Raw genomic sequence first — 12,352 nt, forward strand, 5'->3', positions numbered from 1 at the left:
CTGGAGAAGTGTGGTGATCCAGACCTTCTGATGTGATACCTGCTGCTGTGTGCCGTTTTGGAGTAAACCCTTGTTGAATTTTTGTTGCTACATTCCTGCTCTTGTTTTTCTCCTGAGTCTCTCTTTCTATTCCTTTGTGTGTTTGGAGTGTGTCAGAGTTTTTGTTTTACCTTGTCTGTCCTTATTTGTTTACAATCTCACTTCTGGGAAGAGGGGGGTAATAGAGTAGTATTTCTCAGGAGTATAGAAAGGCATCTCCACCATTAGGAGTAATCCAGGGGTGAGCGATAGCATAGGTGTGAGAAAATGGTCAGCCCTGTTTCATTGAGCAGCCATCTTGTGCTCAGCAAAAACTAGCAGCCATGTTTTCTGCACACCCTGGTACAGTTTAGGCAGACTAGTTGTGCAGCAAATGAGATGCATAAATAAAAGTTCTCCCCAGAATGAAACCATAAAATGACCTCAGTGTCACTAAGGCTACTTTCACACATCCGGTTTGAGCAGTGCGGCTCAATCCGGCTGTGCAAGCTATGCAACGGATGCGGCGAAAACACCGCATCCTTTGCATAAGTTTTTACATGCGGCCCGTCCGTTTTTTTCCGGTTGCGGCATGCTACTGAGCATGCGCAGTGGAAAATACCGCATGCGGTGGCCGGATGCGTTTTTTCCGCATCGCGCCGCATCCGGCGTCCATAGGCATGCATTGAAAAATGCGCCGCAGCGGCCGGATGCGGCGCAATGCGGTTTTTTTGCCAGACAAAAAAACGTTGCAAGACACGTTGCCTCCGGCCGCCGCTTTGATTAATTTTGCCGCATCCGGAAAAAAACGGATGCAACGCAAAGCCATCAGGTACAATCCGGTAACAATGCAAATCTATGGGGATAAAACGGATGCGGTACCGGATCCGTTTTACCCGTTTTTTTCCGGATTGTACTTGATGGAAAAAAACTGATGTGTGAAAGTAGCTTAGGCTGCTATCACACATCAGTTTCATGCCATCAGGCACAATCCGGCAAAAAAATGAAAAAACTGATCCGGCGTCTGTTGCTGCCGGATGCGTTTTTTCCCCTATAGACTTCTATTAGCGCTAGATTGTGCCGGATGGCCTTGCGTTCCATCCAGCTTTCACCGGATTCGGCAAAATTTGCTTGTCTGGTGGTCGGATTGAACGTTGAATGGAACGTTTTTTGTCTCCGTATTTTTTTATAATGGAAGCCTATAGGCGCTGGATCCGTCGGCATCAGTCATATGCTGGAATCCGGCGCCGGTTTCCGTTTTTTTAAACTGAGCATGCTCAGTATCACAACGGATCCATCAAAAAACGGAAGAAACTGGAAGATGGAAAAAACTGATGCGACTGATCTGTTTTTTCACCAGCTCGTGCCTGATGGTGAAAAAACTGATGTGTGAAAGTAGCCTTAGCGAGAATAGAGAAAAGCCATAATTGAAACAGCCTCAGGACTATGAGATTAAATATGTGGTCTTATATGGTAGAAAATAGTGAATCCAGTAAAAACAGAAGCTTAGGCCTGTCAATATAGAAGAGTAATGGGAGCAATCTAAGGCTACTTTCACACATCCAGTATTTGCTCTGCGGCACAATACGGCACTCTGCAGAAAAACCGCAACCGTTTTTTTTTGCCGCCGGTTGCGGGTTTTTTTGCATAGACTTACATTAGTGCCGTATTGTGCCGCATGGGCTTGCGGTCGGTCCGGTTTTTGCCGCATGTGGCAGATTTAGCCGATGCCGCGGCCGGATGAAACGTTGCCTGCAACGTTTTTTGCTCCAGTAAAAAAACCGCATCCGGCCGCTGCGGCGCATTTTTCAATGCATGCCTATGGACGCCGGATGCGGCGCGATGCGGAAAAAAACGCATCCGGCCGCCGCATACGGTTTCTTCCACTGCGCATGCTCAGTAGCATGCCGCAACCGGAAAAAAACGGACGGGCCGCATGTAAAAACTTATGCAAAGGATGCGGTGTTTTCGCCGCATCCGTTGCATAGCTTGCACAGCCGGATTGAGCCGCAGTGCTGAAACCGGATGTGTGAAAGTAGCCTAAGAGCTGTGATGTGATTAAGGACGTGAGCTAATAAGAACATGGAAACTTATGGTTTATAATGGAATTAGGTATTGATATGTTTGTATACTGACATATTGGACTATTGCCTTCTTTATCTTAAGCGGGCTTTACACGCTGCGATATCGCTAGCAATTGCTAGCAATGTCGAGCGCGATAGCACCCGCCCCCGTCGTACATGCGATATCTGGTAATGGCTGCCATAGCGAACATTATCGCTACGGCAGCGTCACACGCACATACCTGCCCTGCGACGTCGCTGTGACCGCCGAACAAGCCCTCCTTCAAGGGGGAGGTGCGTTCGGCGTCACCGTGACGTCACTAAGCGGCCGGCCAATAGAAGCGGAGGGGCGGAGATGAGCGGGACATAACATCCCGCCCACCTCCTTCCTTCTGCATTGCCAGTGAACGCAGGTAAGGAGATGTTCGTCGTTCCTGCGGTGTAACACATAACGATGTGTGCTGCTGCAGGAACGACGAACAACATCGTACCGGCTGCGGCAACGACGTGTCACCGATCAAAGATTTTTGCCGTTTTTGCGATCGGTGATCGTCGGTCCTAGGGTTTACACGCTGCGATGTCGGTAACGGCGCCGGATGTGCGTCACTAACGACGTGACCCCGACGATATATCGTTACCGATGTCGCAACGTGTAAAGCCCGCTTTAGAATATGATTGCCTTTTCCGCAGTATAATGTAACTTATCTATGCCTTTTCTGCAAAATGTGGCCCTTTGTCTAAACAAGGTATAAAATGGCCCCTACACCATAGTTTGGGGCCAGATAGCCAAACCACTCACAACCTTCATTTCTGGACACCTGCGCGTGTCTGCGTGCCTTCTAACCATTTCCTGTACCTGCTCTGCTGTGTGCTCTTGAATAAATACCAACTCCTACTTTGAAGAATCGACTGCAGCGTCCCCTTCGGACTATTAACCTTTTCACGACACACTAGGTACGTCATGGATCATGTCAAGCTAATCTCTGCCTGCTGCCGGGGGCAGCCGGCAGCAATCACTGCACATGTCAGCTGATTTGCACAGCTGACATGTGTGGCTATCAGGCATGAGTGGATTTGCTACTCACTCGTGCCTGTTACTGTCACAGCGCGATGTAACAGCGAGCCGTGGTAAGCATTCACTTACCCAGCTCCATCGGAAGTTACGTGACATGATCACGTGGATCCGATGGTTGCTATGGTAGCACAGGGTCATGTAATGACTCCTGTAGCTATCATGAGTCAGTTCCTCTTACAGCCGGACCCTGTGTCAGTGGAGAGCTGCTTTTGTGCAGATCAGGGCAATGCTGCTCTGATCTACAAGAAAGAATGAGCGATCAGACAGCTGATCATTATAGCCCCCTAGGGGGACTAGTAAAATAAAGAAAAAAAAGTTAAATAAAAGTTTTAAAAAAATTAAGAAAAAATAAAAAACCTAAAAGTTCAAATCAACCCTCATTCGTCCCATTGAAACTTAAAAAGTTAAAAATTTAAAAATATACACATATTTGGTATCACCGTGTTCAGAAATTCCCGAACTATCAAAATATAAAATCAATTAATCTGATAGGTGGACGGTGTAGCGGCAAAAAAATTCCAAACATCAAAATTACACTTTTTGATCGCCACATTTTGCGCAAAATGCAATAACAGGCGATCAAAACAGCGCTTTTCTGCAAAAATGTTACAGTTAAAATCGTCAGTTCAAGACGCAAAAAATAAGCCATCACTGAGCCATAGATGCCAAAAAATGAGAACCCTGCGGATCAAGGAAAATGACATAAAAAGTGCTCCTTTTTTTGGGGACAAATTTCTGATTTTTTTTAACCCCTTAATTAAAAGTAAACCTATACATGTTTGGTGTCTACAAACTCGTACTGACCTGAGCCATCACACCGATACATTGGTTCTATACCATATAGTGAACACTGTGAATAAACTATCCCAAAAACAATCATGGAATTGCACTCTTTTTTGCAATTTTTCAGTACACTATTTGGTAAAACTTATGGTTTCATTAAAAAGTAGAATTCGTGCCGCAAAACATAAGCCCACATATGGCAAAATTAACAGAAAATAAAAAAAACAGTTACGGCTCTCAGAAGAAGGGGAGCGGAAAAAAAACAAATGAAAAAACGGAAAATCGCCCAGGGGTGAAGGGGTTAAGGAGAATTCATTATTGGATACTCTAGTGATCTTACAATAGGGTCCCCTAGTGTGAGGGATAGCATAAGAGCCCCTTAGGGGTACTTTGCACGTTGAGACATCGCACCTGCGATATCGTCGGGGTCAAATCGAAAGTGACCCACATCCGGCGCCGGTAACGACGTTGCAACGTGTAAAGCCTAGAAGAGAAGATGAACAAGCATGAAGCAGTCAAAAATCGGTGATCTGTGTTACGTCGTTCATTTTCATAATGTCGGTGCGTCCGCAGGTACGATGTTGTTTGTCGTTCCTGCAGCTCCACATATCGCTGTGTATGAAACCGCAGGAGCGAGGAACATCTCCTTACCTGCACTCGGCATCCACTGTCAATGCGGAAGGGAGAAGTTGGGCGGGATGTTTACATCCCGCTCATCTCCGCCCCCTCCGCTACTATTGGCCGACTGCTTAGTGACATTGCGGTGACGTCGCTGTGACGCCGAACGCACCTCCCCCTTGAAGGAGGGATTCTATGGCAGTCACCACGACGTCACCGACCAGGTATGTGCATGTGAAGCTGCCGTAGCGATAATGTTCGATACGGCAGCTCGCACTACATATCGCTTGTGCGACGGGGGCGGGGGCTATCGCGCTCGGCATTGCTAGCATCGGCTAGCGATGTCGCAGCGTGCAAAGTACCCCTTAATCCCTCGTTATCCTACAGTAACATAGTGACAGGTCAGTTATGAACTATATACCTTTTCCAACCAAAATCCTAGAAGAAGACTGCACATTCTTAGGCTATGGCATTAGTGGCATACTGTGAGATATACCGTAGATAAATATATATATATATATATATATATATATATATATATATATATATATATATATATATATAGAGGAGGATTTTTTGCATGCAAATCTACTGTGGAAAATCTGCAGCATATTTCCTTTGTGGAAACATAACACTACAATAACTATGAACTGTGAAAGGTGAACCTGCATTGTGTATGTGCACTATCTTGTCTGATCTGTAAAGTATTTCATTCCCCAGTCCTGTCATGTGTGAATAACACTTGTCAATGTCACCATACATATACGGTGGGAGAAATAAGTATTGGACATTAGACCAATATATTTCTAAAGGTGTTATTGACATGAATTTCTCACCAGATGTCGGTAACAACCCATCCTATCCACACAAGCAAAGAAATCAAACCATCAATGTCCATAAATTTAGTGATGTGTAATAATGAGAAATGACCAAAGAAAAAAGTATTGGGCACGCTTACCGAAATTTTTTTAATACTTTGTACAAAAGCCTTCGTTGGTGATGAAGCTTCAATATGCCTCCTGTCTGGAGAAACTAGTGTCATGCATAGCTCAGGTGTGATTTTGGCCCTTTTTTCCACACAAACACTCTTGAAATCCTGCAGGTCCCGGGTCCTTCTATGAACTCTGAGCTTTAGTACCTTTTCCATTGGATACATCTCTGGTGATCGACTCGACCATTCTAGCAGCTTTATTTTCTTTCTCTGAAACCAATTGAGAGTTTCCTTGGCTGTGGTTTTGGGATCATTGTGTTGCTGAAATGTCCACCCTCATTTCATCTTTATCATCCTAGTAGATGGCAGCAGGTTTTTATGAAGAACGTCTCAGTACATTTGTCCATTCATCCTTCCTTCAATTCCATGAAGTTTGCCAGTGCCGTATGCTGAAAAACAGCCCCACACCATGACGTTCCCACCTCCAAACTTCATGGTTGTTGGTGTTTTTGGGCTGATTTGCATTTTGGCCTCCAAACATGGTGGGTATTATGACATCGAAACACTTCAATTTTGGTCTCATCTGACAGACTATATTCGCTCAGTATTTCACAGGCTTGTCTAAATGTTGTTGAGCTAACTTTAAATGCGCTTGAATCTACTTTATGTTCAGCAATGGAGTCTTGCGTGGTGAGCGTGCATACAGGAGCGTGCATACAGGCCATGGAGGGTGAGAGCATAACTTATTGTTTTCTTTCAAACAATTGTACCTGCTGATTCCAAGTCTTTCTGTAGCTTTTCATAGCCGATTTGTGACTCTTGATATTTATTTCTACTCTTCTCCCTGAAATTTTGCTGAAAGTACCTAATGGTGGCTGATTTATGGTAAAATTATGTCTTTTCCACTTTTGAGTTATGCCTCCAACATTGCTCACTAGAACACGCAGTAGTTTATAAATTCTTCTGTAACCAATGTCATCATTATATTTTGCAACAATAAAGTTACAAAGGCTTGAGACAGCTCACTGGTTTTACACTTCATGAGATGTTTCTTGTGTGGCACCTTGGTAATGAGACACCTTTTTATAGGTCATCAGTTAAACCAGCTGATATTATTTTTCACTAAGTGACAGAATTGCTTTCTAAATACTGATAGGTTTCAGCTGGTGTCATGACTTTTTGCACCTCTCTTTCTTCATGTGTTCAGTATTTTTTTCTCTGTACCATTTCTCATTTTGACACATCACTAAATGTATGGACATCTTTAGTTTGATTTCTTTCCCTGTGTGGATTGCATGGGTGGTTCTCAATATCTGGTGAGAATTTCATGTCAATAGCACATTTAGAAATATATTTATTTAGAAAATTGGTGAGGTGTTCAATACATATTTCACCCGCTGTATATGCCAAGGAAAGTGACATTTTATGTTTTTTTCTAGGTTTGCAATCAACTTCATTAACTACAACAATGACATTGCATTTCACTTTAATCCCCGATTTGATGATGGAAATGTCATTGTATGCAACACAATGCAGAGCAAGCAGTGGGGCTCCGAGGAGAGAAAGTCCCATATGCCATTCCATCGGAACAGCTACTTTGATATAGCAATCATGGTTATGGGACATGCCTTTCAGGTGAGTACTTCTAGTATTTTTTGGGCTCACACTTGTAAAAAAAAGCAATAGATAAATTATAGTGAAAGAAAGAATTATCTACAAGATAATATAGCTGTAGCTACCCAGGGCCCCGGAGATCACTATCTGTGGTAGGCTGCAGTCCGATGAGAGTAGTGGTCAGGCAGGGTCAAACCGGGAAATGTAAAACAGGGACAGAATCGGGCAACCAAGGACGTTATCAGAAAACCAGGCAGAGGTCAAATCCGGATTGGGCAGCGAGGTACAAATACGGCAGACAGGAGACGTAGTCAGAGAGCAGGCCGGGGTCAAAGCAGGAATCAATAATCAGAGTAGAAGGAATACAATCTATATCTGGCAATGGCCAGCAGACAGAAGAAGGGATAAAAAGGGTGTGGTGTCTTCCCATTGGCTGTAGCTGAATAGTGACAACCTCAGCTGGAAAACCCACGCCACCTACACACAGCCATTGGTACTGCAGGTGTCAGGAATACCCAGCCTAGTGGATGAGTGAAGCCTACGCCCACCAGAGCCACTGGCACCGACTCCTCCCCCACCACCAGCACAGTCCACAGCGGGAATTCGGCAGCGACTGGTGATTGAAGCAGAAGACGCAGGAGCCGACTCCGGTGAGGACATTACAGTCCCCAAATGCTATTAACTTGCAGATGGGGGGGTTAATCTGCAGGTTAATAATGTTCTAAAGCTGCACTGTCACCGCACTGAAACCTTGGCCACTGGGAAGAAATTACCTTTATTCCTCCCTGTAGCCTCCGGCTTTCAGTCATGGAGATGTGGCCTGCACTGCTTCAGTGACTGCTCAGTACATAGTGAGATAACAGATTTCCTTTAAATCTAGCAATGTCTTGACTGCAAAATGAACAAAACTAATGAACAAAGCTAGTACATGCTGCTTCTTTTGTTTTCTTTGGGTTACCTGCGTACTGTATTCATCTATCTCTGAAAGTCCTACTGAATAGAGCAGCTACTGTCATACACAACCTGTGCTCCTTTCACATGGGACGCCCTCGTTTTCACAGTCACTGGGGGGCCCAACTGTCATTTAAGAAGATGGACATGCTACTCACTTTCCCCCTTGATGACATAAGTGTTATTATTGGTGCAATGTGAATTGTTACATGTGTTGTTAGTGATAGACTGTGTTGTACCACACAATAGGGTAAGAAAGAGTTAATCTATGGGACTAGCCCAGATGGGAGGGGCTAGAATGCAGGGACGGTGATGGTTTCCTGCCGGGAGGGCAGCGTGGAGTAATGATGAAACTAAGGTCTGACTAGGGAGCAGAACCGCATGACGTGGGTGTCCCTGGAGGGAGAGGAGACTGACACAGAGGATAGCGAGAGCCTGAGTAAAGCAGCAAGAAAGAGTTGTCCGAGATACAGAGTGAATGGCTGGAGACAGGGACAGGATACCTAGCAGTACGGCCCACGAGTTTATAAGTGATAAAGGCAATGGGCCAGGACGGTACAGAACATGAGATGAAGAGAGTGACCGGGTGGGAGTTCCACAAGCGTCAGCAAGCTAGAAGCTAAGTTCAGGCATATTGGTAACCCTGTTCCTTTAAGAGAAAGACAGGATGCAGAACTGTGGGTTGAAGATATGACTTTACCTAATTTCCCTAACCGGACTGTTGTGTTAAGCTGGGCTGTGGTGAAGGAAGCGAGTCTGGTGGAGGCAGGACTAAGTGAAGTGGAGGAGGCTGTGTATAGAAATACTCTGTGAAGAAGAAGAACCGTAAAAAAAGATATGTACCTGCTATCTACTGTATATAGTTATCGCCAAGTGACTATTCAGTAAAACATCTGGTCTTGGTCAGCCAAATCCATCGGCATAATGTGTTCTGTAAGACCGTAGCGCACCCATAGCACCCGTTGTACAAGTCCACACGCCCAGCCAGGACCCTTATCTTCTTGTAACATGTCGGGGAGTAAGAAACGTCTTCCTCGCCCACGGCTAACACCCCGCGCCACGTTACAGTTGTACAATCATAAATGTATCACCTTTCCTGTGGATAGAAGATATTTTTGGATTTTTGAACAGATCCCTTTGACTAGTTAGTCTGGTCTATTTAAGGCCAGAGCAAGACGAACAAATGGAAAATCATCCGATATTCATCCAAAAAATTCAGACGATTGTCATCCGTGTGTCCATTTTTATACTTCCACATTTTAAAATATCCATCATGAAATCCAGTTTCCTATATTAATGATTGCAATGGATCCATATTAATCAGGAGTTATTCCATACGGGATACTTTTTTTTGTCCATCCATAGATCTGAATGGGTGAATCTCCCCTGATATACAGAAGAGAATAATGTATAGAACAATTGCAGGAGTATGGAGGAGGCTCAAGAGCTCAGCCTTCTATGTAGACAGCAAGTGCCAGCTGTGTTATACAGCCGACACCTGCCTCTAACTCTAATAACTCCTGTTTAACCACTTAAATGCAGCTGTCACTCAATGATAGTGGCTAACAAACATCACAAAATTGTTGGGGGTGTCCTTCCAGCTACCCATGCTCCCTCTTCATGCGATCATACTGTGCCAATGGGTTGGCTTAAGCCTACTGAAGGCCTATGTCATCACCATTTTGCTGCTCCTATAAAGCCTAGCAGGCTGAGCTGAGCTGTGATTTTTACTCTACACTGCAATAATAAAGTATTGTAGAATTAAAGGGAATCTGTCAGCAGGATTTTGCTATGTAATCTGAGGACAGTATGCTGTAGGGGTTAAAAGAGAAAAGTCAGCTATTCCTCTCTTATCAGACTGTTGTTTACTTAAAATAAAGGCTTTATCACTTGGTGATTATCATTGCTGTGACTAGCTGACTCCTGCCATGTTGTCTGGCAAGCCCTCTCTTGTGATTGACACCTCACTGTCAATGTAATCTCTATTGAGAGCCTAGTGTGGGATGGGGCAACTCTCTCAGCTCTGCTGCATTGCTAAATCTAAAAATTATGTTTGTGTCAGAATGGCTGCAGCCAGTAATCTAAGTGACACATCATTGGATTCAGGATCTCTTTGCCTACATCATGCTGCTCTCAGATGAGGTAGCAAAACCTGCTGACAAATTCCCTTTAACAAAAGCGATCAAATGATCACAAATTCAAGAGGGACTAACAAATACACTGAAAAGTAAAAGAAAAAGTTTGAAAAAGATATAAACGTTTACGTCACTATTCTTTTCCACATCCAAAAATAATATATTTAAAAAAATTACACATTCGATAATAGTAAAAGTTCGATCTATCAAAATTGAAAACTTATATTTGAAGTAAATGCTGTAATTTAAAATATGAAACGGGACTGTTTTATTTTGGTCACCCCACCAAAATGCAATATAAAATGATCAAAATATTGGATATGACCCAAAAGGTACCTGTCACGCTGTACTCTAAGATGTACAATAGCAGTACAGCGCAGTAATGTGGGACTGAGAGGATTCCTGAAACTATCTGAGAAGGTAGTTAGCTGGTAAACCACTAGGGGGCGTAAAAGTGGAGGAAACGTATGAGCAGGGAATTCCCTAGCAGAGGTAATACTAGTCAAGCCCACCAGATGGCAGTAGAACCGTCCGAAAGCCGTGTCACAACATGAGGTCTTGTAAGTACAAGAGGGAAAAGTCTAAACGTAGTCAGAGGGAAGCAAATAGTCAGTAGCCGGGAAATCAGAGCCTAGAAGCGAGGGGGAGTGGGAACACAAGACAGAATAAAGGTAAACAGATAAGGAACGAACAGGGAGACAGCGGGAGAGACACTGATGGAAACAGACAACAGAGGAGGTTACCAGGTCAGGTGAACACGGAGGTCAGGAGGGGGCAGGGCAGACAACAGGTTACTCAAGAGCAGAACACAGCAGAGCCAGAAGTATCACTGGCGAAGTCCAAGAGAAACAGTGCCCTAATAAAGCAGCCTGACCTCCAGAACGAGGCAGAAAGGATTAACCCCTAACGTGACCTGCATCAGAAGTGAAACTAAAAAAAAGGCTCAGCTCCAGCTGAGCCAGGAGTCAACCATGACAGTGCCAATACATACTAAAGCTCGGCACAAGTTTTCCCATAGTTTCATTGACAGAAAAAAAAGAGAAAAGTTACAAATCTCAGAAAAGAGACACAAACCGAATTTTGTAAAAAAACAAAAAAAAAAACACCAAAGTTCCTAATTTTTTATAGTCATTTAAATATAAACCCTCGTACAAGTTAGTTATTTCAGAATCAGTGGCGTAACTTGAAGCTCATGGACCCCTGTTGTAAAAAATCCAACAGGGCCCCCAATTATTGCAAATCTTTACTAGCATAAAGTGGGCTTTACCCGCTGCGATATCGTTACCGATATCACTAGCGAGTGTACCCGCCCCCATCGGTTGTGCGACACGGTCAAATCGCTTCCCGTGGCGCACAACATTGCTCAGACCCGTCACACTACTTACCTGCCTAGCGATGTCGCTGTGACTGGCGAACTGCCTCCTTTCTAAGGTGCCGGTTCGTTCGGCGTCACAGCAATGTCACTAAGCGGGCGCCCAATAGAAGCGGAGGGGTGGAGATGAGCGGGCTGAACATCCCGCCCACCTCCTTCCTTCCTCATTGCAGGTGGCCGCAGGTAAGGTGAGGTTCCTCGTTTCTGCGGTGTCACACATAGCGATGTGTGTTGCCGCAGGAACGACGAACTACATCGTACCTGCAGCAACGAGAATTGGGAAGAGGGGGGCATGTCACCGATTAGCGATTTTGCACGTTTTTGCGACGATGCAAAATCGCTCATAGGTGTCACACGACGGTGTCACACGACGTGTCACACGACATCGCTAAAGCGGTCGGATGTGCGTCACAAATTCCGTGACCCCAACGACATCGCTTTAGCGATGTCGTAGCGTGTAAAGCGGCCTTTAGTCTTTTTCTATAGGCCAAAGGAACTTTTGGGGCCCCCTAGGCTCCAGGACCCAGGTGTGACTGTAGCCCCTGCACCTATTTAACAATAGAAATGAATAATGCCATTAAAAACTACAACTCATCCTCCAAAACCTAGCTAAATTGAAGGAAACAATACAAAATTATGGTTATGGGAAGAAGATTAAAAAAATGAAAGTGCAGAAATAAAAAAAAACTGTCCAGGTTTGTAAAGGGTTAACCAATAAACCCGCTTGGCTGTAAATAATCATGTGAGATAACATGAGACTTTGTACAGGTTAATATGTAACTGTTTTACACC

At 44.4% G+C, this 12,352-nt stretch overlaps 1 protein-coding gene across 1 annotated transcript in view; it reads left to right on the top strand.

Moving 5' to 3' along the window:
• Positions 1 to 12,352, top strand: part of LOC142250440 (galectin-4-like) — a 62,440-nt gene that overhangs the window by 11,473 nt on the left and 38,615 nt on the right. The window contains exon 3 of the mRNA XM_075322618.1: positions 6,928 to 7,123. Coding sequence (XP_075178733.1) covers positions 6,928 to 7,123 — 196 coding nt within the window. The remainder of the gene's footprint in view (positions 1 to 6,927; positions 7,124 to 12,352) is intronic.

The sequence above is a fragment of the Anomaloglossus baeobatrachus genome, chromosome 9 (genome assembly GCF_048569485.1).
Source record: "Anomaloglossus baeobatrachus isolate aAnoBae1 chromosome 9, aAnoBae1.hap1, whole genome shotgun sequence".
In the NCBI taxonomy this organism is placed as follows: Eukaryota; Metazoa; Chordata; class Amphibia; order Anura; family Aromobatidae; genus Anomaloglossus; species Anomaloglossus baeobatrachus.